This window comes from Bidens hawaiensis, unplaced genomic scaffold (genome assembly GCF_021521415.1).
Source record: "Bidens hawaiensis isolate Kalapana, Puna unplaced genomic scaffold, B.hawaiensis_p1.1 tig00028236_1, whole genome shotgun sequence".
In the NCBI taxonomy this organism is placed as follows: domain Eukaryota; kingdom Viridiplantae; phylum Streptophyta; class Magnoliopsida; order Asterales; family Asteraceae; genus Bidens; species Bidens hawaiensis.
Window position 1 is genome coordinate 25,896 of NW_027494591.1, and position 27,724 is coordinate 53,619.

General features: G+C 39.2%; 2 protein-coding genes across 2 annotated transcripts; both read left to right on the forward strand.

Moving 5' to 3' along the window:
- The first annotated feature begins 704 nt into the window (after positions 1–704).
- Positions 705–1,711, forward strand: LOC143576524 (uncharacterized). Its single transcript, XM_077060593.1, has one exon. It carries the CDS (start codon positions 727–729, stop codon positions 1,570–1,572), a length of 846 nt encoding a protein of 281 aa, XP_076916708.1. The 5' UTR covers positions 705–726; the 3' UTR covers positions 1,573–1,711.
- A 14,687-nt stretch (positions 1,712–16,398) lies between these two features.
- On the forward strand, positions 16,399–20,695 carry LOC143576532 (cell division control protein 48 homolog D-like). Its single transcript, XM_077060601.1, has 14 exons — positions 16,399–16,498; positions 17,906–18,069; positions 18,153–18,317; positions 18,402–18,532; positions 18,616–18,739; positions 18,830–19,089; positions 19,156–19,280; positions 19,368–19,411; positions 19,513–19,644; positions 19,749–19,826; positions 19,920–20,002; positions 20,074–20,196; positions 20,330–20,390; positions 20,473–20,695. Exons 2-14 carry the CDS (start codon positions 18,010–18,012, stop codon positions 20,629–20,631), a joined length of 1,545 nt encoding a protein of 514 aa, XP_076916716.1. The 5' UTR covers positions 16,399–16,498; positions 17,906–18,009; the 3' UTR covers positions 20,632–20,695.
- The last annotated feature ends 7,029 nt before the right edge of the window (positions 20,696–27,724 follow it).

Genomic DNA, 27,724 nt, shown 5'->3' on the forward strand with positions numbered 1-27,724 from the left:
GATAAACAAGTAACAATTGAAAATATTTCCAAACAGTCTCTTGACGTATCACATATTTGGATTCTAGAATGCCAATGTTTTTCTCATACTCGTCTCTATAACTGTCACAAAATAAATTTTTGATCAACTCTTTTTGTCTCTAAAAAAGGCCAGAATAATACCTAGCCTATAATAATAACCAATAAATAATAACTAAGTTTTATTTCATTCCTCTACACTCATTCCGCATCACTTTTAATAATACCTAGCCTATAATAATAACCAAGTTTTATAATTATTTCATGTAAATCAATTAATTTCAGTCATTTATAAAAAAGTTCCACAATGATAAACTCTCTTGTGTGTTTTTATTTGCTTAAAATATGTCATTATTACTACCTTATTTATATTTATTATCATTATTATTATGAATTTAACTATTGTTACAACTCCAATAATTAATTTATAGGGTTGAAGTCAAGTTAGCCAAATGAAGATTTAGTTGGATTTAATCTATTTGTTAAGTTCAAAAAGATATTCAAGATCTCGTCACTCGTTTTCATTTTCATTTTCATTTTCAATGCATCATATTATTTATTATTATATTAAATTATTATATCAAATTATTATATCATATCATATTTTAACTGGCTGATATTATCCATGCCTTCACTTCCATGAATAACAATAATAATAGTACAGCAGGAGAACTCATCTGCACACAACTCAACCACTTTCTTCTCTTCAATGGAAAACCCAACAACCACCACCAGTTCACCGGAATTCGAATTCTGGAAGGTCAGAAACCCATCTTCCCAACAACCCACCCTCCACTCCGCCGACCAATTGTTCTCCGACGGCGTCCTCCTCCCCCTCCGCCTCCTCACCATCGACGACCCACCGGATATTACCACCACCACCACTTCACCGGTCAACATTAACCCACCTCCAGTTACCCAAGATACAGATAAAAAAATAACTTTTACTGCTTCTAAACGATGGAAAGATATTTTTAAGAAAAACCCAGAAAGTAAAGACGCGGAAAAAAAGAAGAAAAAGAATTCCGGCGCCGGCGGTGGTTCCGGCGGAGTTGGGACGGGTACGGCGGAGTTGAATATTAATTTATGGCCGTTTTCAAGAAGCAGATCGGCGGGGAACACCGGAAGCCGGCAGCGGACGGTGGCCGGTAACCGGAAAGTAAGCAGTGCGCCGTGTTCCCGGAGTAATTCCACCGGCGATAAGTACCGGAAGTGGCCCAGCAGCCCGGCCCGACCCGGTGTTCATTTGGGTCGGAGCAGTCCGGTTTGGCAAGCTAAACGGTTCGGGCAGAGCCGAAGCTTACACGATAACCTTGTTCGGAACACTGCCAAAAATTCAACCGCCGGAGCAAAGGGTAAGGTGTTGAACGTTAATGTTCCGACCTGTATTGGTTACCGGCAACGGATGAGTTGTCAGAGTGATGTGAGTAAAGAGATTAACGGTGGATGTGTGGCCGGTGGGAAGGGTGATGTGACGCCTGTGAATGCCGCCGGTGACGGTGGAGCTACCGGATTGTTTAATTTGAGGAGCTTGTTTACGAAGAAAGTGTTTTGACTTCATGTTTTTAATTTTATTTTAATTATTTTTAATTTTTGGGATTGTTAGATTTCCCTTTTTTTTTCTTTTGATTTTAATGTGTAAAATATTTAATGGAAAATTGAAAGTAGCTTTGTAACGTGTCAGAATGTGTCTCTTTCTACTTTATATTCTACTTTTTGGATCAGTATGTATGTCATAGCTTACGACTTTTAACTAAATAAAGTATACTATTTGTATTTCACCTCGAAAACATATATTATTTATTAGGCTAAGGGGCGTGGGGGCTCTAATGGGGCGCGAGTGGGGGCTCCAGCCAATAATATTGTGACGTGTGGCAGAGAGAGAAACTGGATAAGGGGGGTGTTGGAGCCCCCGTTGGAGCCCCTGGCCCTGGTGTGGAGGGGCTCCAGCAGGGGCTCCAGCGGATTTTTTTTTTATTTTTTTATAAATATATTCAAAAAACGTATTATTAAAAAATCTCATAAATTATTAAAAAAAACACACATTAAAAAAAAATACATTAATATCTAAAAATAAAATAAAAATAAAAGTACTAAAAAAAACATTATTCTTATTCTTCGGCTTGGTCTTCTTCGATCAACCTCTTTCGGATACGTTCCTTTTGCTTTTCCATCAGCATTTGATCGACCGGATTTAGGTTACTGAAATCTCTAGTAAGGAAGTCCAAATCTCTCATTCGACTTTTTTCCTTTTTGTCATTAGAGACCACCTCCATGGTTTTGTTGAATTTATTGAGGGATTCAACAAGATCGACGATGTTTACGGCTTCCCCCTCAGCCGGTTTTTTCCCCTTGGCGTCCCTTCCCAATGGCCGCCTCCTCGGCGGTGAAGACGTTTCCCCTCCCGCAATGTTTAGGTCGAATCCAACGCGGCAATCCGACCCGGCGGAAGTGCTATACGCTCTAGACGAACTAGTTTTAGTCCGTTTCGGCCCTACTTCCGCATCAAGGTCCGGCGCCACCAGCTCAACCCACTTGGAACACCTTTTCAACCTCTCCCACAACTTTAAATCGTCCCACGTCTTCACCATCCCATACCTCCGCAAACACTCCTGCCTCCACTCTTCGACCGTGAAATTGTAAACCGCCAAATCATCACTGCCACTTGGTCTCATACGACCGGCGTTCCTGTTGAAAAGATTAGTAAACAAGCCGACAAATTTTCTGATTTCGGACCACCGACCCGAAATCATATCGGCGTTTCGCTCTGTACTCCCAACGAGCGTATAGAACTTCTCCCTAACCTTTGTCCAAAAAACCTTGCTTTTTTGGTAGTCGGCTGCAAAATGAATAATTAAATTAGATTTCCAGTTAACGTTTTTATTTAACTTTTTTATAAAAAATCATTTTTAAAAACGTTAAAACAATTACCGCAACGCCGATCCTCAGAAATGACTATCCAAGCCCGACACAAGGCTTCCTTCTCATCCGTTGACCATGGAGTGGTTTTCCGTTTCGTCCTCGGAGTCGAAGCCGGTCCCGGCCCGTCCGTTGCAAGTTGTTTTTTCCGGTGGACGCGTCTTCTTGCTCCCGTAGCATCACCGTGTGATTCTTGTGTCTCTGGAACAACAAAGTTAGGAGACGGTTGTATGTTGGATGGTTGAAAGCCGGATGTTTCTTGCGGCCCCGAATAAAACATCGGATGGTCTGGTGACGACCATAAATCGTCGTCAATATAATCTGAATCTAGGTTTGGGTACCAATTTTCAGACATTTTTGGGTATTATATAGGAGTTTGGGATATTATATAGGAGTTTGTAAGGTGAAATTGTGTTTTGATATGGTTGAAATGGGAGTAATTTGGGGTATTATATAGAGGTTTTTAAGGTTTTTTTTTTTAAATATTGGAGCTCAACGGCTCTTTCCTGCCTCCACAACGGCTCTTTCTCTCTCTTCTCCCGCGACCACACTAACGCCTGCCTGGGGGCTCGCGCTAGCGCCCCGGTTCGCGCCCCGGTGGTGTGGGGTTAGCGCATGGGGGCGCGAGCAGAGGGGCTCCCGCGCCCAGGTTAGCGCCCCACACCCCTCAGCCTTAGGCTGAGGGGTGTGGGGGGCTCTAATGGGGGCGCGAGTGGGGGCTCCAGCCAATAATATTGTGACGTGTGGCAGAGAGAGAAACTGGATAAGGGGGGTGTTGGAGCCCCTGGCCCTGGTGTGGAGGGGCTCCCAGCAGGGGCTCCAGCGGATATTTTTTTTTATTTTTTTATAAATATATTCAAAAAACGTATTATTTAAAAATCTCATAAATTATTAAAAAAAACACACATTAAAAAAAATACATTAATATCTAAAAATAAAATAAAAATAAAAGTACTAAAAAAAACATTATTCTTATTCTTCGGCTTGGTCTTCTTCGATCAACCTCTTTCGGATACGTTCCTTTTGCTTTTCCATCAGCATTTGATCGACCGGATTTAGGTTACTGAAGTCTCTAGTAAGGAAGTCCAAATCTCTCATTCGACTTTTTTCCTTTTTGTCATTAGAGACCACCTCCATGGTTTTGTTGAATTTATTGAGGGATTCAACAAGATCGACGATGTTTACGGCTTCCCCCTAAGCCGGTTTTTTCCCCTTGGCGTCCCTTCCCAATGGCCGCCTCCTCGGCGGTGAAGACGTTTCCTCCCCCGCAATGTTTAGGTCGAATCCAACGCGGCAATCCGACCCGGCGGAAGTGCTATACGCTCCAGACGAACTAGTTTTAGTCCGTTTCGGCCCTACTTCCGTATCAAGGTCCGGCGCCACTAGCTCAACCCACTTGGAACACCTTTTCAACCTCTCCCACAACTTTAAATCGTCCCACGTCTTCACCATCCCATACCTCCGCAAACACTCCTGCCTCCACTCTTCGACCGTGAAATTGTAAACCGCCAAATCATCACTGCCACTTGGTCTCATACGACCTGCGTTCCTGTTGAAAAGATTAGTAAACAAGTCGACAAATTTTCTGATTTCGGACCACCGACCCGAAATCATATCGGCGTTTCGCTCTGTACTCTCAACGAGCGTATAGAACGTCTCCCTAACCTTTGTCCAAAAAACCTTGCTTTTTTGGTAGTCGGCTGCAAAATGAATAATTAAATTAGATTTCCAGTTAACTTATTTATTTAACTTTTTTATTAAAAATCATTTTTAAAAACGTTAAAACAATTACCGCAACGACGATCCTCAGAAATGACCATCCAAGCCCGACACAAGGCTTCCTTCTCATCCGATGACCACGGAGTGGTTTTCCGTTTCGTCCTCGGAGTCGAAGCCGGTCCCGGCCCGTCCGTTGCAAGTTGTTTTTTCCGGTGGACGCGTCTTCTTGCTCCCGTAGCATCACCGTGTGATTCTTGTGTCTCTGGAACAACAAAGTTTGGAGACGGTTGTATGTTGGATGGTTGAAAGCCGGATGTTTCTTGCGGCCCCGAATAAAACATCGGTTGGTCTGGTGACGACCATAAATCGTCTTCAATATAATCTGAATCTAGGTTTGGGTACCAATTTCCAGACATTTTTGGGTATTATATAGGAGTTTGGGATATTATATAGGAGTTTGTAAGGTGAAATTGTGTTTTGATATGGTTGAAATGGGAGTAATTTTGGGTATTATATAGAGGTTTTTAAGGTTTTTTTTTTAAAAATATTGGAGCTCAACGGCTCTTTCCTGCCTCCACAACGGCTCTTTCTCTCTCTTCTCCCGCGACCTAACTCACGCCTGCTAGGGGCTCGCGCCCCGGTGGTGTGGGGTTAGCGCCTGGGGGCGCGAGCGGAGGGGCTCCCGCGCCCAGGTTAGCGCCCCACACCCCTCAGCCTTACAAACAGTTGATTATAAACTATTATTATTATTATTATATTTTTTTTAGAATAGTAACATTCTACATTATGACTGGTTGGTCGTAGGTTAGCTTACGGCCGATCCTGATTTGGAACCCCATAAATTTCTACTTAAGGGCACACTCCTTGGTTCCCGGGTCCTCCCCGCATCCTTGGAGGAAACTTCCCCTTGATGTCACTTGATACCATTTGTGTCGTCACAAGAGTCTAAACCCTTCGACGTAACATTGGTAGTATGAAATCCACCCTTTGGTTCAAATTCGAACAGACATCATTCTGAAGGAAGCCTAGTCCTAATCTTCATTGCCATAACCAACGAGGCTAAAAGGTTTATTAAAAATATTATTTTATAAATAAAGCATAATAGCTTGCTTAGAAAATACATAGTATTTATTAAAATATTCAAGTAACATTACATAGCTTGTGTGGTTGAGGGTTGAAAAAGAGTGAAGACACATTGTAGTAACTAACCGTTAATAATAGAAGAAAGCCAACAAATTTTCTATGAGATAACATCAACGTGAGTTTTACATGCTTCATAAACATGTCAAATATCATGAAAACGACTCTCAACCTAACTTCTTTCTTTTTTTCTTCTTTTTTTTCTTAAACTTTGAACTACCAATATCTTTTCCTATATGAAGAGGTAGGTCCCAGCAGAGCCCAGTTGGACCCGCAAGACTCGCCTTGAATAGGGACGTCTGCGCAAAGACCCGCAAGACTCACCTTGAAGAGACGTCTGCGCAAAGACCAACTGGTTCCGCAGGATCCACCATGCTTAGAGATGAAGACCTTACGCGCAATACGACCAGCTGTTCCCGCAGGAAAAGCCTCCCAATGGTGAAGTAGCCCGCCTGTTCCCGCTGCTGCGGCTACAAGCCATCAGGGAAGGCTACCCGCACTAACAGCAAGGCTACACGCACAAGGCACTAACTCTCAAATAATTCAGTAATGTTACCTGAAGAAGGAATGAGCAAGCCGGGAATACTCCCGCCCAAAGCCGGGAATACTCCCGCCCAAATGAGCCAGTCCGTACGCTACTGGAGGATCTTTTGTACTGTACCTGCCAAGGTATGGACAAAAGATCTGACCAAAGCAGCGACAGCTCACTGACAACAGTACGACGAGGAGCACGCTCTAGTACTTAATGTCACTATCAGCCGCTGCCTACTCACCAACCCCTGTCGTGGCACATGCATAGCCTGCAGTTGGTGGAAAAGGTATAGTACACAGCCGGCCTTGTTACTATCAGCCGCTGCCTACCCACCAACCACTAGCATGGCACGTGCGTAGCCCACAGTTGGTAGAAAAGGAATATTATACAGCTGGCTGTACCTGCTTGGAAACCTACCTTCGGCTATAAATACTCCAACACCTTGGAACGGTATGATCATCTTATATCTTCATATATTATCTGATATCTGCTCTAGCTATTTCTCTTAATATACACTTATATTCAAGAGCAATCTAGTCTAATTCTTACGCCGGAGGGTGGTCACAAGGAGGTACCCCCCCTTCTCAGTGACGAGCTCACGGTGTCTGTTTTGCAGGTCATCAGAAGAATAACCATCTTTGCCGGACCTAACCCTTGTGGGAAACATCTACTTGGCCCCCAGATTATCCGTAATCTGCCCGGGATCGATTAGTGTTTCTTCACTAAACCTGTATTTCACTTCATATTTCAAGTGAGATAAAAACCCATAACCTTTTAATTGAGAGACATACACATTTACTATTAAACCAAGCTAGTGGTTGTTTTAACCTAACTTCATTATATTAAACTCTATACATTTATCTAGAATGTATTTAATTGTGAACATAAAGCATAAAAAAAAAGAAGAAAGAAAATTGGATTTTATTAATCCAAACAATTAACTAGTTGCCAATAATAATCCCCATGTAACAATGTAACCGGTGGTAATTCAAACTTTTAGTTTTCTTACCAATAACAATCCCAGTTAAATAAATGGTTAGCAATTTTAAATTTGGATGATGTGGCGATTACTTGATGGGTGAGTTGGTCTTTTTGATTTTATTTAAACCAAATAATATATTAAGGGTCCTGCTAGTGACACCTACCACACCACTTTATACGACGCGTATAGGGCTATACGCAGAGTATTAGGGTACGGTTTGACGTCCTAGCCTGGCTCTGTCATAGGGTTGTCGGATCGTACCCAAATACGTTGCGTATAGCCCTATACGCGGCGTATCGGGTTTTGTATATTAGTGGAGCCCGGCTCCCTCCCCTCCCTCTCCACCATTTGTTTTTTACTTTTTTTTTCCATAACCCTCGCCCTCACCCTCACCTCTTCATTCAACTAATACCAACAACCATATATGTTTCCGGCGACGGACGAGGAGATGCCGGACGGTACTAACGGTCAGTCGGAGTTAAACCAGGTTTCATTTTATCTTTATTTAGTACATGTTAGGACATAGTTGTAGATTTTAAGACAGATATTTGGTGAATGGTTTACTTTTGAAATTTGTCTAGGCACCGACCGTTTTACGGTAACCCTAGTTCGTCGAGCCTCCCAAACTTAAAATAGATTTCCCGTACTGTTACCGTTATTATTAAAATTTTTATTATATTATTACTATTAAAATATTAATATTATTATTAAGATATTATTGTTATGAAAATATTATTGTTAATAAAATAAAATACTATTATTGTATTTATTAAAATACTATTAGTCCTATTAAAATAATAATTTTAAAATACTATTTAAATAATAATTATTATTATTAAAATAATAATATGAAAATGCTATTATAATATTAATTATTATATTATTATTATTTTTATTCTAAACATATAATTGTTAGTATTAAAGCATTAATTTTTATATTATTATTAGTACTAAAATATTATTATTATCAGGTATCTGATGTACCTTAGAGATTCAGATGCCGGGGTTAGGCGGCGACGCCAGACGTTCAGAGGTATGTGCGTATAATATAATATAATATAATAATATTATTTTATTATTATATTATATTATGTTATATTGTATTATATCAAACGGGTGTTGGTTAGGTAAGTGAGTTTTTCTAGAAAAACCCACCAGCGTTGTCTTATTATGGTTTTTTTTTCTTTTTTTTGTTTCTTTTATTTTTTTTATTATTAATGTTATTTATGATTATTATTAATATTAATATTAATATTATTTACTTATCAATCACATATTATTATTCAAAATTCGATAACGGGCGTTCAGTAGCAGGACTTATTTGGGAAAAGTGACAGTGCGAGACGAACTTTTAAATTATTGGCTGGTTTCGTTATGGGCATCTTGAATTAGTTACAGTGGCTTACTTGAGAAAACTGGCATTTCCAAACGAACTTTCAATTTCTTGGCTGCTTTCGTTATCGACATCTCAAATCTGGCTCTTCGATTTTTTCGAACTCCAACGGTCTTGACCGACGGTCACCACCGACAACCATAGTTGTGTTCACTCAAACACATATCAGTCGTCACTATGCTTAAGCTTAGGCTTGTTGCTAGTTTTATTTTTAGTTGAGGGTATTCTAAGTTGATCATGTTGCGTATATTAAAGAATTATCAACTTATATATATACGTATATATATATCGTAGATGTGCAGTATAAGAATTCATTGCGCCGACATAACCAGCAACAGATCAAGATACTAGTTTGATGAGTTTGAATTTCTCGGATCCGCGGTGTCCGCTAACGGCAGCGAGAACGGGAGCCCCTATTTTGGATAGATAGGTGGAAATTCGGTCATTGCTCCAACATAACGAGCACCAGATTGAGATATTAGTTCGGACTTAGCTGAACCGGTTGACACGTATGCAGACGTGGATTTAGGGGTCGGTGTTGACGCGGATATTAACAAGTTTGTTTACAGCATTCGTTGACACGTTTGCATAATACACAATGAAAGCACAAACTCAAACAACAATCCATACAATAGCAATTGTCCTCGTTATTTTTCTCTACTTCTTGTTTGACTGGTCGTTTAAGAGAATTGCTATTGTATGGATTGTTGTTTGAGTTTGTGCTTTCATTGTGTATTATGCAAACGTGTTAATATCAGCGTCAACACCGACCCTAAATCCACGTCAGCATACGTGTCATTCGGTTCAGGTAAGTTCGGGCTAATATCTCAGTGGTGCTCGTTGAGCTGGAGTATGATCGAATTTCCACTTATCTGTCCAAGTATGGGCTCACGTTCTCGCTGCCGTTAACGGATACCGTGGGTCCGAGAGATTCAAACTAATCAAACTAGCGTCTGGATCTGCTGCTGGTTATGTAGGCGCAATGAATTCTTATAACGCACATCTACTATATATGTATACGTATCTATATACGCCGATAATTCTTTAATATACGCAACATGACCAACTTAGAATACCCACAACTAAAAATAAAACTAATAACAAGCCTAAGCTTAAGCTTAGTGACGACTGATATGTGTTTGAGTGAACACAACTACGGTTGCGAGTGGTAGCCGAAGGTCAAGACCGTTGGAGTTTGAAGATATCGAAGAGGCGGATTTGAGATGCCGATATCGAGAACATCCAAGAAAGGGTTCGTTTGGCATTGTCAGTTTTTCCCAAGGTAATCACCGTAACTGATTCAAGAGGTCCATAACGATATCAGCCAATAAATTGAAGGATCGTTTTGCAATGTCAATTTTCCCATATAAGCCCTGCTACCGAACACGCTTTGCCGAATTGTGAATACCGGTGATAGAAATGTTTAGGAGCGTCATCCCTAGCTGGGCCCAGCTATTCGTCGCAGACATCAAAAACATACGCCCAGATGGTAGCTGCGGTTTTTGATCAATCGCCGTGGTTTGGGGATACATGAGAAACACTGGCCGGATATTAGGTGGGCAATGCAGAACGAGCTGGAAACGAACGAAGGGTGGTGGAGGGCGATGTTCAACAAAGAGGATGACAGATTGTACGGTTGGGTTCATTCCAGCATTCCGTACTCCAACACGGTCAAACCGGCGCATCCGAGTCGTTGGTTCAGCATACCCGGTCACGGGCACGTGGCTGCTTAGACATACGTGTGTGTGTTAGTCAACCTAGCTGGCAATCAGACCGAATCTTACTTCCCATTGAAAATCGGTCCTGACTTGGTTCCAGATCCACTGGTTATAGGCATCGCTAACTGGGGAGGTGATCATTGGATATATATCAACCAGGTAGGGGATTTCCCAATGCCTACGCCAAACCCTAATTGGGCAAGAAGCGCCGCCGGATGGAAAACATGGTTCGGACAACGTTTGAAGGAGTACGAAGAGATACCCCAGGGTTGGCGAAGGGAACTCTCTAACGTAGATCTAGACAGCTTATAGAAGACAATGTATCAATGGATGAAAAGTCTATAATAATAATAATAATAATAATAAATAAATAATAAATAATAATAATTAAATAACAAATTGATATTAATATTAATAACTAAATAATATAAAATAATAATAATAATAAATAATGATAATTAATTATAAAAAATAGGCAGAATACGCCGCGTATAGGCCTATACGCGGCGTATTTGTGCCCCTTATATCAGCAGCCGGCTGCTCAACTGCCACTTTATTTCAAATTTCAAACTCCCGCCCGAGGAATCGAGAATCCGAGCATCCACGCACGAGTCTATATTGGACCGACATCGACCGGAATACGGCACGTGCCGAGGAGATTTGACCCGACACCGACAAGACATGGAGGTAATTTTTTAATATTATGTTGTTGATGATGATGATTATGTTAAGTTGATGATGATGATGTATTGTTGATGATGTGATGATGATGATGATGTTGTTGTGTGGAAGGATAAAACCGTCGGCCGGAGTCCAGCCGTAATATGACCAGAGTCCGGCCGTCGGTTTGCAAGGCCTATCAGCGGCGGCGTATAGCCCTATGCGCCGCTTCTGATATATAATTTTTTTTAATTATTAGTATTGTTATTATTTATTATTATTATTATTATTGTTATTATTGTAATAATAATAATAATAATAATAATAATAATAATAATAATTATTATTATTATTATTATTATTATTATTATTATTATTATTATAGTTTGGGGACGACGAGATTAAGGAGGAGCTCGAGCAGGAGTACGAGCAACAGATGGGGTGGGGCTGGGGCCGGGTACGTGGCCGAGGCCAGGGCCAGGGGTGGGGCCATGGGCGGGGTCGCGGACCCTAGTGGGTGACAACGTGTTGGTCGCCTACCCTCATGTGCAGTTCATTAAGGGTTCTGACGCCCACACACGATACATTCGCATAAAACAGATGCACCGTTTCCCAGCACGATTATATCCTGGTCGTTTTTGGAGTCCTGTGACGCTCACCAGCGGGCGGCTGAGTACATCGGACAGGATACGCCCTGGAGCCGATGCTTCAGTATGCCACTATTAGCCCACCGGGAGCTAACACTGGAGGTTTACAACCCAATAACCGTTACGTAAGTTTACTCCACATTGTTATGTTTTTAATATATTATATTATATTATATTATACCATATTAAATTATATTATATTGCGGGGCCGGGTACGTGGCCGAGGCCAGGGCCAGGGGTGGGGCCATGGGTGGGGCCGCGGACCCCAGTGGGTGACAACGTGTTGGTCACCTACCCTCATGTGCAGTTCATTAAGGGTTCTGACGCCCACACACGATACATTCGCCTAAAACAGATGCACCGTTTCCCAGCACTATTATATCCTGGTCGTTTTTGGAGTCCTGTGACGCTCACCAGCGGGCGGCTGAGTACATCGGACAGGATACGCCCTAGAGCCGATGCTTCAGTATGCCACTATCAGCCCACCGGGAGCTGACACTGGAGGTTTACAACACGATACCCGTTACGTAAGTTTACTCCACATTGTTATGTTTATATTATATTATATTATATTATATTATATTATATTATATTATATTATATTATATTATATCATATTATATTATTGCAGGCCCCGCGCGTCTGGTACGCCAGAGATTCAGATGAGGGTGCCAAGCGTCGATACGACACAGTCGGAGGTTTACTTCCGCATGTTCGGGCAGGATGCCCATCTCTCGATGGAGGAGTTCGCGGTTGCTCTTGGCTTATACACCGCGCAGGAGGTACGCAGCCCGATATACACGGAGAGCATCCACCAGATGCCGGAGGACGACCTGCAGGTATGGTGGTGGGCCATCAGCGATCACGACTTCGAGGATAGGCCCTTGGACACTAAGTCCAAGGTCTCGGCTATTAGGGACTCGCTGCACAGGTACGTTCTTACAATGTATTGTATTGTTTAGTATAACGTAATATATATTAATAATATAATATAATATTATATTATATTATATTCCAATATAATATATTATATTATATTATATTATATTACATTATAATGTAGTATAATATAATACAATATAACATTATATTATTATTATTATTATTATTATTATTATTATTGTTAATAAATTATATAATCTTATATTACACAGGTACCTTCACAGGCTGATTGCGGTGTCCATCGCGGGTCGCAACCAGGGCGCGGAGCACTATAGCCTGCGCGACATGTTTTTTTTGAGGTGTCTGCTGATTCACACGCACTGCAACCTCGCTAGGGGGTTTGCAGACTATTTTGTCGGTTACCAGTTCAGGCAGGGACGAGGGTCCTTGATGGGTGGCGGGTACGTCACCCAGCTTGCGATATCTCTGGGCCATGGAGCTTTGGTGGACGGCCTGCGTATAGCTCCGACCCCTCCGAGCGAGCTGGATCGCCTTCGTTGCGTTGGCATGCACGTTGTGCGTTCGTTCCCCGGGCCCAACGGCCCGCAGGAGCGACTGGTGGCCGGGCCGGGGGCACGTGCCCTTACGTCCCGGTGCCTTTAGTCGAGCCTCCCCCGGTCGCGGCATCGGATGTGGAGCTTGTCCATGAGTCTGTCGACGTGGGGGAGGGGGCCGGTGGGGATTCAGACGACGGTGGTGACGGACTTGAGGATCCGGGCGCATCTCAGGTATGTTTTAATATATTATCGTTTTATCGTTTCTTTTAATTCGTCCAAACGTATTAAACGTATTTTTGTTGTTTTGTTGTTAGGGGCCGACGCAGCACGTTCCACGCACATATCGCGCGGTGCGTCTGGGTCCCGCCACCGACGCCAGGTTGCAGGCCCTTGAGTTGGGGATGAGGCAGATGTCGCACCAGATCGACTGGCTTGTTAGCAGTCGGGTAGCGGAGCTGTCTGGACAGGCCTACAGAGTGCCACCGCCACCCCCTCCCAGTTTTGACCACGAGGCGAGCACGTCTGGCGTGAGACGCGGACGGGGCGACGACGTGGATGCCGCGGACGGTTCGGGGCCGAGGCGCAGGGGAGAGGACGACGCCGACGTTGGCGACGCGTTCGGGGGGCTCGGCGGCCACGACGACGGCATAAGCATGAACATGGAGGACTTCATGTAGATTTTTATGTTCTAGTTGTCGTATTTTCTTTTATTTGTACAAATATTATAATGATTTTTGGTATATATATGTGTTAACTGTTTTTCACTGAAATAATATTAAATATTAAATAAATAATTAATATATAATGATAATAATAATAATAATAACAAAATAACAAAGAAAAAAAACAAAAAAAAAACATAATAAGACAAACTTGGTGGTGTTTTCTATAAACACCAATTCATACGCCGCGTATAGACCTATACGCGGCGTATAGGTCGGTGTTTTAGCAAAAGTGGCGGTGTCCCTAGAAAATCCGTATATAAACCACATCAAGATCTCAAATAACATGTAGATATATGACTAAAACATCAAGATCTTAAATAACATGTAGATATATGACTAAGAGGGTGTTTGGGATTGAGTTTGTAAAATGTTTATTGACTTATTAAGCAAAAAAGGTGTTTGGCAAATGTAAAAGCCCTTTTTGTTTTGACTTTTTGACTGGCTTGAAAAAGCACTTTTTCAAAAGCCCCAATTTGGGGATTTTCAAAAATGCTTTTGCCTTTTTGATTGGATTTTTACTAATCTACCCATCCTTTACCCTTTTTGATCATTTTATGTAAATAAGCTAAGCCAAACATTTTTTAAAAAGTGCTTATGGCTTTTCTAACCACATAAGCTAATCCAAACACTTTTTTAAAAACTCCTTTTCATAAAGCCAGAAGCCAATAAGCACTTTTGACAAAAAACATTTTTAAAGTTAAATAAGCAATCCCAAACACCCTCTGAATAATAGATTAGCATGACGAAGGTAATAACATTCAACAGTACACCACTAGGCCGGCCACTACTACCCGTCATCATGTTGCTTACCACCTCGCCTGCAATCACTGCCAGAGACACCACCATATCGGAAACCACCAGAAACACAACCACATCCACCCCAGCATCGCCGCTTCTCCATATCCTTCCCCACTTTTAAACTTCAGCTTTTGTGGGTTTTTACTGACAATGGTTCCATGCGTTTTTTTCGACAAGCGCTTAATGGCGTGCAGATTCGATTTGATAAGATGGGAAAATCGTTGGTGTTAAGAGCTGGCTCGAGAATGGAAGATGGAGTTGTAATTATGTTGAAAATCTTCGGTTGTGGCGACTCTCTCTAAAATGTATAAAAAATAATCATTAGCGATGGACGAAAAAACATAAAGAACCCTTGCTGGAAAAACGCAGGGAAACCCTAGATCGAAAGTAACATTGTAAAATTAGGCTAGAAGGTGTCAATGATGATATACCAATTTGGTGCCACTATGGCTATTGGGGCCAGCGACAAACACTATAAAAAATTATTATCAGTGAAAATTGTAGGGAATATTCACCGATTGTCTCACTGAGGAAACTCCTACCCCTACCAATTTAATTTACTTTTTGACACATATAAATTATTATTTACTCGAAAATGGAGGAAAGCAAATTGGCGAGTATTGTTCATAACATTATGAAATAAAAATGGTAAGAGTAAAGAGTTCATACTATTAAGTGTGTAGTTAGGGGTTAAAAAAGAGTGAAGACATACCTATATATTACCTATATAATATATAATATTAACCAATCATTAATTATTGAAGAAAGCCAACAAATTTGATATTTTCTATGAAACTAGCGATTTACTCACGCGTTGCGCGGTGAAATTTTTCGGTATATCTGGGTGTGATATCGGCGTGTCAACGCGAATTCGGTCAGTATTGGCTACATTTGTTACGTTACTAGAACTAAACCTAAAAAATAAAATCGTCAAATTAACATGTTTAAACTAAAAACAAAAAATAAATAGCGTCACTTGTATAACGTATTATAAAAAAAAAGTTAGCATACTTATTCGGTCGGTAAAACCAGGCTGTTGGTTCCCTGGCATTGGTCAAACCCAAGCCTTATGACGGTGAGCCAACATGAATTCAGTCAACATTGGTTACATTCGTTACGGTATAGACGACGTTGGTAAACTCGAAGCGTTAAAACCCAAAAACTAAATTCACCATATAGAATATAAAAATATTAACATAAAAAAAATTAAATATTTAAAGCAACACTTATTCGGTCGGTAAAACTCAGGTGGTGGTAAATCCTAATCGTTGTTGTTCCCGGGCGTCGAGGCGGTAGTTCGGCGTGAATTCGGTTGGTTTTAGTTATGCTCGTTACGATATCCGAACAGCTATTTGCGACCACCATTTGTCATATAGAGCCAAATTTATCGATTTGAGGCCGGCTACGCCTAGCCCGCCACACCATTTGGGCTTCCCTATAGTAAGTATCCCATTCCCAAGCCACCCAATTGATTTTCCTTAACTCCAAAACCTCCTACTCACATAAAATCTCCTCCTAGTTAATACTGTTGATTGGACTAGAGCCCACAAACTCTATAATCAGCCCAAAGTTTTAACGAAATCGAATAAACCTGAGATCCTCTTTCTTATGGCAGGAGGTTTGTCACACTTGCTTGCGCGCCATTGTTCTACAAGACTGACTAGCTTTGAATGATTTACGCCTGACAAATCAAAGGCTACCCTATGGCGTCAACTCGTCGTCTTGCTCGAACAATTCAGGCCTGCCGTACAATCGCACTTCCCAAAACCCTAACACCTGCAAATCCGACTCGGCGCCACCTCTCATACTGTAAGTCAATCAATTTCCTTGTAATTGCTGGTGATTATCATCTGTTTGCAGCTTTATACGGTTTATTGTTTTCAATTTTGTGTGCCGGTTCAAGTATCAGTTGATCATACTGCTTACAAGTATTCCAGAAGCTAAATTAGTTAGTTGCAACTTTAATATTGTAGAGATTTAGTTAATTTGTTTTGTATGTGGTTTCTGGAGATTTATTTGCTGTAGATAAATTCAATTTTGTTAGGGTGACTTTCTTCTTCTTCTTCTTCTTGTTATTAGGGCTTGCTCTTGCAATTGAGCTTGGTTCGTTTACAAACCGAACTGAGTGGATCAGCTCATTTTTAAATCGAACCTAGCTAAAAGCAAACGATTTTTTTCGATAGAGTTTATGAGCATTAGTTATATTTTATTTTCACTTTAAAAGTTTCTAAGGAATAAGAAACAATTTGGATATAATGTACCTGAAAACAAATTAGTAGCTTTTAGCAAACTTCTAGTAGCTTGCAAATTTCTATGAGTAAGATGTTTGAAGTTGGATTCTGAAAACGAACTTCTAGTAGCCTGAAAACTTGAAGCGGGCATACGAAACTATGATAAAAGTGGGCTAACCCGAACACAACCCGTGAAAAAAGTGGGTTGACCTGTTAACCCATTTACGAATTTCAGAGAAGTTAATATTTTATAAGAATGATCAAATTTAAATTTGAATTCTTAGATTTTTAATTTTTCATATATCTATTAACTTTTAAAAGTAAAACTAATTTCTTTTTAAACTACTATTCACTTTCAAGTTTTTCTTATTTTATTAGTACTAACTGTCTATTCTCTTATTATTTCCATTCGTTTGTTCTTATCTTGAGCTAAATATGTATACCCACGTTTCTTAATTGAGATTAAGAATAAATACACAAAAACAATTAGATCTATCACAAATTACTAAAATGTTTTATATGAATAAGAGTAATTAATTGTTTAAATTGTTATTAAGTCAACTGGTATTACTCATATTCGTAAATGAACGTAAAATGGGTTGACCCGATACACACACGAATTTAAATGGGTCGACACGACAAGAATAAATTTATGGGTTGGGCTAGGGTTGAAGAGTCTCAACCCGCAAACCTGAAACCCATCAACCTGTCAACCTGCCAATCGACACGATTGACACCCCTAAAATTAACGGAGGGAGGGAAATTTTAGAAGGGTTTAAAAAATGGTGTGTGTGTATTATATGTATAATTATATACATATATAAAAATTAATTTGAGCCAACTGAACCAAATGCAACGATAGGCTTTTTTACAAACTGAGCCAAAATCGAACGGGCATTTTCTGAGCAAGTGTTGAGCGGTTTGGACAGCCCTAGTTATTATTCACACAGTTTCATTTCTGCAAGATAATGGCATCTTTTTACAGGTTCAGAATTGGCGCCTGCAGGTACTTTCAAGCACAACAGCCACACTTACCATGATAAGGCCTGTGGTTCAACAAATGTTCATGGATCAAATATTGTGCCTGCTATGCTAGCAGGGTTACTTGGACTTGGTCTAGTAGACGTAGCCTATGCGGATGCACCCGAGGTTTGTATGAAATTGTTATTATATATGTTCAAATGTAGTTTACATGGATCTGCAATCCATTATTAAGAGTTGGTTTTGTACAGGCTGAGGCTAAAACACCTTTACCACCTGAATCCCCACCTTCAACACATGTTGATATGGAGGCTATTGCCAAAAAAGAAAGAGCTCGGTTAGAAAAGCTTCTTAAAAGCAAAGACATGAAGTATGGATCTTTTCCTCGGTTTACTGTTGCTGTTAAGGGCCCAAAGGTTATTCAGTTGCTTTCTGTACACCATGCACTTAATATTCTTGGAAGTGGTCTTATATGCAACTAATTTGATGTTACATTGTAGGTTACAATCAAGTTTCAAGTTCCTCCAACATGTGAAGTTGCACTTTTGATTTCAAACATTGTTGCAAATCTTGGGGTAAAAGTTGAGGAGCGAGCCACAGGTTCAGATATGAATTTGCGTGCTTGGGATAGGTAAATTTAAAATTTTTACTTTAACCAATGCTTTATTACTTCAAAAGTTGTTACTTATGATTGTATGTTATGTTCAATTCCAGTGGTGTTGCTTGGCAGTTAACACTCAATCGTCCTGTGGTTCAGAAGGAAGATGCCAAGGATAACAGCAATGATGGAGATCTTTGCGTTCTGGTGTTCAAATCACTCATTAGTTCTGATAAACCAGTTATCTCCAATCCCTATAAATCCGCATCTATATCTGATTTTGCATCTGATATATGTTAACGTATTGTTCTCTATGTTAAACTTGTGTAGGAAATGGAGTTTATAAAACAAGGAAGCTTTAGTGACAAGGAGCTTGAAGCTTTAGTATCTGTGTTAAAATTAGCGGGAGTGGGACAAAATAGGGTTTTGGATAGAAGAGGAGATACTGCACGTAACCCGTCTATGGATAAGTCAGTCAGCAGTCTAGAGGGCATGGGGGTCAAGATCTATGGACTTAAGGAGCCTAAGTTAGAGAGCCCAAAGTCTGAGATTTCATGGGAAAACATTGCTGGATATAATCAACAGAAAAGGTGTGAATCTGTTTTAAATAATAAGCTTGTTGACTTATTTTTTCATTTTCAATTGTTTGTATGTAGAGATATAGAGGACACAATACTGCTAGCTCTTCAAAGTCCAGAGGTTTATGATGAAATTGCTCGTGGAACACGGTGCAAGTTTGAGTCAAATAGACCCCGTGCAGTACTGTTCGAAGGCCCACCAGGTTTCTCATGAATATCTGTATCTTGACTTAAGTTGACTTAACTAAAAGCTTGAAACTAACGTGCTTCACTTGTTCTTTTAATATCAGGTACCGGGAAGACATCATGTGCTCGTGTTATAGCTAATCAAGCGGTAATTTGTATAAGATTATCTATTATTTTCTACATTAAACAGCACATTAGCATTTTAATAAAGATAATTTCTTTTTAAAAGGATGTTGTTGTATTATACAGGGTGCCCCCTTGTTATATGTGCCATTGGAGGTGATTATGTCAAAATATTTTGGCGAAAGTGAAAGGTTGCTGGGAAAAGTGTTCACACTTGCTAACGAAATCCCCAATGGTGCAATCATATTCCTTGATGAGGTATTCATGCAATCGAATCTTAAATCTGATTTTTTTGTTGTGAAGAAATCTATATATGCGTTATGTTTTGTTTCAACTTTCGGACTTATCTGATTATAAAACAGGTGGATTCCTTTGCTACTTCTCGTGATAGTGAAACTCATGAAGCTACTCGTAGAATCTTGTCAGTCATATTACGTCAGGTAATGTTTCTTTCACTTATGGTTGACCTCCGAATTGTTAGTCAACCTACCATATATGTTAATGTTTGTGTTATGTTTATCCCTGTATTGCAGATTGATGGGTTTGAGCAGGACAAAAAGGTAGTGGTGATAGCCGCAACCAATAGAAAACAAGATCTTGATCCTGCTTTATTAAGGTTTTGTTTTTAACATAATTTCTTAAATTTAAAGAAGCGAAACGGCTTTTCTAATTTTAACTCTTTCTCAGTCGGTTTGACTCCATGATTACTTTTGGTCTACCGGATAATCAAACCCGTCAGGAGATAGCAGCTCAATATGCAAAACACTTAACAAAGATCGAGTTAGCTGAGTTTGCTGCAGCTACTGAAGAGTAAGATCCTTTCGCTGACCTATGCTGAGTTGAAGGGATATCTATATAATCCAATCAAATTATTTCTTCTTTTCTTATGCATGATGTCTTCTACTGTTATTGCTGTTTCTAAGTATATTTATCTACAATCCAGGATGTCTGGACGCGATATTAGAGACGTATGTCAACAAGCAGAGAGACGTTGGGCATCGAAGGTAACCAATGTCTACATTGTAGGACATAATTTAATATTGCAACTAGTTTGATGTAACTTAATGTTGTAAATGCAAATGATAGGTTATACGAGGTCAAGTGCAGAAAGATGAAGACGGTTCTTCTCTTCCACCTCTACAAGAGTACCTTGAGAGCGCTTTAGAACGACATAAGGTTCTGCTTGCATCCTCTGCAACCCCGAAACCCGACCGTAACTCTCCCCCCAAATATGACTTTCTTTAAAAACTAAATTTGTAAATCATATTGGATTTCTAGATAAACATATAATTTGGATACTTAGTTCTATTTATTTGGATACAAATAAGAATCTTGCATACATGAAATTTAACAATCAACACTAACTTGGGTATCAATCATATCATATGCCGAAATTGAAGTGGAGTAAGCTTAGTAGCATTGCTCCTTTCCTGCATATTACATAACAAAGTATTTTTTTAATCCTAAATAAATATAAATTATTGATATAAAATACAAGATCTGGTTTGTTAATGGTAATTTCAGCACCTTTCAACGGACGAGTGTGAGTCACTATCGTCTTCTTCAGCGCGCTTACGTTTCCGATCACATGTTTGTGAACATATAAACGATGTAAGCTGCAACTGCGTCTTCAACATCATCTCCTTTAACTCGTTCTCTCTCTCCAGTCTCCGGTTCTCCGCCTCAATCCTCAACGCTTCTCTTGTTTTTGTCATCTCTAGCTCTGCCTCGTGTCTCATTAACATACTCTGCAAAATCTTGTAAACTAGCTGCCACGCTTCGTCGTGACGTGCCAGAATTCCATCCTTGGTCTTCAAAGGCGGAGTCTGCCTGCTGATCGTCATAGTTGTTACTCGAGCTCAAGTTGGAAGTGGATTTATCGGCCATGATCCAAACGAAATTCAGAATGGAATGATTGATAGTATTCGACTTAAAAATAAAAGTGATGCAACAAGTGGAATGATTGATCGGATTCCACAAACCACAAAAATTGATTGCTTAGTTTTTCTTTTCTTTTTTTCTTTTTACCAGTTTCAAATATTCCTACTTTTCATAAAGTGGAATAACTTTTCCAACAATGTAAAACCCGTTTGAGTTCATAGAGTAAGAAAAAGAACATGCACATGGCTAGTGGTGAAATTAAAGAAGTAAATAATTGAGGGACCGCAAACTTCCTTTTTATAATTTAGCCAAGAAAAATAACCAAAACACTTAATTTTGATATATTTTCAATTTTTCATATTATTGTTTGTGTGATTAAATTTTTGTTTTTAAAGTTATAAAGTATATAAATTAAGGGGTCTTTTTATGTTAATGCATAATTAGATATTCATCTTCATTTAAACTGACTTCATATTCAGATTTGTCTCGTTGAGAAACATGAAATTCATATATTATGGGTCCCGTAACTCATTTTCTAGGCAGAGATATGCCCGTTTTACTAAAAGACACTTTCCTTGAAACCCATCTTGTTCAGTTTTCACTTCGGCTTCAGGTTTCTCATCCAATCCTCTCCCGAATCCTTCTTAACCCGCAATACATGTTTCCCCATCCTTCCATCTTCTCGAGGCTTGCCTAATCTTCATCTGGATGGTTCTGAATTAGCTCGTTTAAGCTCCTTAACTTCCAATGTCCTGAAAACACATAGCAATGCTTGAAGTACCAATGTTCATTCATTTATTTACCTAAATATAACTAATTAATACATAATAATAACCAACTTTTACCCAACTATCACATCCCCACACTTATCCTTATTCGTCCCGAAAAAGATTTTGCAATGGAATCAGAATCAGAGATCATTCTCAAAATACTTCATAGATTATCTTAATTAAGCACAAAGAACACAAAAACCGCGATTGCCGATATTGTTGTCCACTTAAACCCATGCCTCAATACTTACCGGGAAAAATAAGGGGTGACAGTTTTATTAGTTCATATGATTAAAATAGAACCCACACTTCAAAGCCCTGAAGCCACCTTACCATGCTTTATTATAGTTTTACCGAACCAGACCACCCCAACTTGACTTAAACCTTAAAATTAGACGATCAAAATTTTACACATTTGTACAATTTTTCAAGCCCATATATAATAGCTAAGACAATCTTGGATATTTTTATCGAACCAAAACCCAAACTTAAGTATTAAAGTCTACCAAAATGGCCATTAGATACGATTAAGATGCAATTAGGAAACCAACTAGTAAATAGCCCCCACTACATGACATACCCCCGTTATCAAGCAATACCCCGAAGTCCATCACCATACGTGATTAGGCACGAATTCATCTGTAGGGCTTACATATGACGTGTCCCGTGTAGTCCGTTTCTTAATGGTAATGAGACGCGAGCACGGGGACCCCATATGACTAACAGCATGGATGATCAAGTCAGTAGTGAATTTGTGCTTTTAAAGCACTTTTTGTGATAATGTTTAATGACTTATGAATTGGCAGATAAACTGCAGGTTTGCTCTTTTTAAGCTTTTTTAATATGAATAAATCTACTTAGGATTTACGCATACCAGATGATAAACCGCATACCGACCCATGGTCTCCGAACCCCGAAGCATCCCATCAATACATGATTTAAGGCCATAAAATCATACGCCTATGAAGTGTTAGCCACTTAACTAGCAGTATTTTCATTTATGTTTATATCACAAGCCATTTAACATACTCTAACGTTAAGCCTATCCAACCATTGTACTATAGACTATTCATATTAAAATATATTTTTGGTGATCAAATATAATAGAAAGGCTTGAGTATGGCCTAATCTTTCATTCCAGTCCTTACACAGACTTAGCTAAACAAACAAAACCCTGAAGGTGTTTCCCACTAAAAATCAAGCATTTAAGGTTCAATTAAGTCAACAACCAAATTATCCTTTCATTCTCAAGACTGAGCCTACCAATACATCTCAAATTACGTGTGTTCCTGTTCTCTTTATCTCATATTATATAATAATTTTGAAAAATAATCCCCGATTTTTCTATCATTTTCCATTATTGTGTAAAAAATCTTAATTCAAGGAACATTAAACTTTTAAATTTTCACTTTCTCCCCCATCCCCACACTTGAGACAAACATTGTCCTCAATGTTGAAAATTTAAGACATAAAATAGGGACAAGGTTAAAATTCACTTTGACAATTTTAAAACCGGGCCTAATGTGATGGTGGTTATTACTAACTATACACAAATACAATTACACTTTTAACACAAATACTAAGAAAATAAATAAGGTTATGAAAACGAAATTACCTGATAAATAAGAAAAACTCTCATGTGCAACTCTCGTGCCCTCGGTGATCTCTCGGTGAACGTAACTCCTCAATTCTCAAAATAAAATCTGCAAACTCTCAAACATGTAGAAGCAAGCTTCTCACAAATGTTAAAAATATAGGTCTTTTAAATCGTTTGCAAAACCATTAATTTTAAATTACCAACCGAGATTAATAAATTTCATAACCAAATTTGTTAAACGAGTAAAAATCTTAAAAGACCTAACTCACTTTCGTAGGAATCACGGTTACATTTAGCGTATGCAACAAGCCCTTTAAACCCCCTGTAGCCCGGGTGGACAGGTATGGTCTCGTGAAGGTTTATAGTGAACTATACCCACAAAGTTCAACTACAACAAAAATATACACGTACCTGAATACAAGGCCAGGTTGCCTCCCGATTAGCGCTAAGTTTTTGTTAAGGTCTTTAGCCGGACCTTACCTGATTTGGCAGTTATGGTGGTCTAATGGAACATTTACCTGCTGAGTTTCCTATGAAATCTCGATAGCGAACACTTCTCGGCTCTACTTCCTCCTTCATGTTCAGCATGTCTGATAAACCAAAATCGGTCGGTGTGAATGCATATTTACCTTCAGAATTTCCAACATATGCTCGGTAGCGAACACGCGAGCCCACACACTCTTTCTTATCTTCGAAACATCAAATATTGATCGGGGCCGAACCGAGCATATTCCGACCCAGTTTCCTGTGTAAGCTCAGTATTTAAGGTGTTGTGTCCACACCTTTTTCTTTGTTGTTGAAAAGCTTGTAGAACCAATATAGACACATTTCTTAATACTGTGCCCACTATCCTTCACCTCTACCTTCCTCTTATTATCTTCAACTGGGTCCACACATTCAACATCGTCATCAGCAACAACAACCAAGGCATCCATTGGCTCTTTGGTAACTAGAGGAATTGGCATGGTATTATTCTCCACAACCACCTCCTCAAACTCATTATTCGAAAGATCAAGAGTCTCCTCTTCCAATTCATCTTCTATATCACCAACCACCATTTCACGATCTCGTTTAATTTGGGCCAAATCATCAATGAGTTGGCTCATCAATTCATCTTGAGCAACATTAACATTTTCATGAACTTCCATCCTCAGACTGAGGTCCTTAAGCAGTGCCAACACCTTAGAATCTTGATTATTATATTAAGGAATTTCTTCGTATATTGGCTAAAGGTACTCATTAGAATAGTAGTCATACTCCTCCTCTTGATAACTTACAAACGTTGGTGTCTCGGGCCCATCACTATCATACTTATCTGACTCATAATATTCTTGATAATTAGGTGGAGGCGGTGAATAATTTTGGTACTGTATATTGCGACCCTGCTGGTTGAAGTTCCCTTGTCTATAACTATATGACTCATAATAGCTTTGAGGGTTTGGTGAAGGTGGTTCATGATATGAATGTGGATAGTCCGAATCATCATCCTCCATAACCTTATACCCTTCATGTGGGTCATAAACCCAATTTCACGTCATCTTACGTTACCTACACACATGAGACACACAAATACCTCGCGTAAAATCAACGAAGAAAAGTAAATAAACTAAAATTTAAACTAAATTAAGCTAATTTAAACTAAACTAAACTAAACTAGCACTAAGCGCGTTGAGTCCCCGACAACGGCACCATTTTGACGTAGGTTGCCGCGGTCTACTCAAAAACAATTAATTAAAGACTTAAATATCTATAACTAGTACAGGTAAGTAAGGTCGTCTCCACAGGGACTCACGGGAAGTGCAAGTTTATTTAATTTATAACTAATTATTTAATCTAAGCGGACAGACGATGTCAAGCAGTTTTTAGAAAAAGATTTAATTAAAACTAATGATTACTTAAAACGATTTGTAAACAATATTAATTAAAAGTATTCATTATAGGTTCGGGTTATGTGTTCAATACGTTAATCACAGATTCCCTCGTCTTTGGTGTTACAATAATTGCTAGTCCTATGGTTTGATTTATGATGACAAACGATACCTTAACCGAATTGTTGACACAAATGAACCCGGACTCCAAAATTATCAAATCTATGTCTAGGACAACTAACTCAATGATAAGGTTTGATGATTTTAGTTCAATGACACAAGAGCTTAAACCCTAAATGTTGATGAACAACCAAACAAATGTTACACAAATCAATAATCGCAAACACAAACTTTAATCAACCAAATAACTAATTGAGCAAGACAAATTCATATAAAATCAATCAAGCTATAATCATTAAGCATAAGAATCTGATCATAACAGTATTTCACACAAAACCTTAGTCTAGAACGAACACACACGACTAGCCGGACATCGACATAATCATTAAACCACTTATCTTGATGAACATATGATCAATGATGGAACCGGAAGCTTCGGGATGGCTGAAACTCGCCCTAGAACACTTCTTCTACCTCTGAAAGTCGTAATATGCCGAATGGTGAGGTTAATGGGTTTATATAAGGCAAAACCTAAATTTTGGCCGACTTAAGCAACTTCGCGTATCGCGAAGTTGCATGCCCTGCATCTTCGCGTATCGCGAAGGTGCAACTGACTTCATATTCAGATTCGTCTCATTGAGAAACATGAAATTCATATATTATGGGTCATGTAACTCATTTTCTAGGCTGATATATGCCCGTTTTACTAAAAGTCACTTTCCTTGTAACCCATCGTGTTCAGTTTTCACTTCGGCTTCAGGTTTCTCATCCAATCCTCTCCCGAATCCTTCTTAACCCTCAATACATGTTTCCCCATCCTTCCATCTTCTCGAGGCTTGCCTAATCTTCATCTGGATGGTTCTGAATTAGCTTGTTTAAGCTCCTTAACTTCCAATGTCTAGAAAACACATAGCAATGCTTGAAGTACGAATGTTCATTCATTTATTTACCTAAATATAACTAATTAATATATAATAATAACTAACTTTTACCCAACCATCAACTAAAACCATAGTTCACTCTTTGCAAAACGATGTAGTAATTTGTCATATAGAAAAGTTAAAAAAAAGCAAAAATTCTAACATCACATAAACTTGTAGGGGTGAACAAAAATCTAACCATAAAAAAAATAGGATCGTTAACAGAAAATATTAACCAAAATTAATCATAACTGAACAAAATCAATGGTTTTGATAAATGTGTATATGTCAACCGACTTTAGAAAGGCTAGGGTTCTCCAGCGGATATCCAGGTTCAATCCCCACTTGTGTCACTTTGGGTGGATATTGACTATGAATTATTTGAGCCAGGCCTTGTATAACGTTGCCAGTTTGGACCACCAGAGTTTTCGTCCCATTGTGTGTTACGCCAAAGAGTTCTGCTCTTGTAGCGGCACAACAACTGTTAAGTGGCGGCCACCAGTATGGTTTCCCAGGGAACGCTCAAGCCAAACTCTGAAGTTAGCGTGAGCCCGGTTAAGGCACATAGTCTGGCTAGAGTGGGACATCACGGCTCTCCAAATTTGAAGAGTATGGTAGCTTAAATGCTAGAGAGTCGTCGTTCTAAAAAAAATAAAGGAAACTAAAACGAACCGAACTAAACCTTTTATGTTTATGTTGTTCCAAAACTTATACTCCCATCTCTATCGTTTACACCTCTTTACAAGTTCCAACTTCGAACATTCAAATTTACGTTCCAACTATCTATATCAAAGTTTGAAACATCACAGCTAAACTTGACAGTTGGAACATACATATTTCAGTTTTGAAACTTCATAATTGAGCTTGGTATCATAACCGAACCAATTTCAACTAGAATAAAGAAAAGAAAAAAAACGTAAAATAACCGCCCATTCAGTTATGGCTATGGTTAACCAATCTATCATAACCGAACCTCATTTATGATTTTGATTACGCCTCCATAACCAAACCGAACCAACTTTAAAGTTTTTTACTTTTTAATTATTAATAATAATAATAATAATAATAATACCCCACCCCCATCTTTATGTTTCTTGCAAATTGAGTTACCTTACCAACAACACACTGAGGAATCTTGACGGAAGCCAAAAAGAAAAGAAAAGAAAAGAAAAGAAAAGAAAG

Excerpts from the sequence above, each read along its gene's own strand:
- LOC143576524 (XM_077060593.1), top strand. The coding sequence starts at position 727 with ATGGAAAACCCAACAACCACCACCAGTTCACCGGAATTCGAATTCTGG.
- LOC143576532 (XM_077060601.1), top strand. The coding sequence starts at position 18,010 with ATGCTAGCAGGGTTACTTGGACTTGGTCTAGTAGACGTAGCCTATGCG. Across the intron at positions 19,281-19,367 it reads ACTGTTCGAAGGCCCACCAG|GTACCGGGAAGACATCATGT; the intron begins GTTTCTCATGAA and ends TTTTAATATCAG. Across the intron at positions 20,197-20,329 it reads TTTGCTGCAGCTACTGAAGA|GATGTCTGGACGCGATATTA; the intron begins GTAAGATCCTTT and ends TCTACAATCCAG.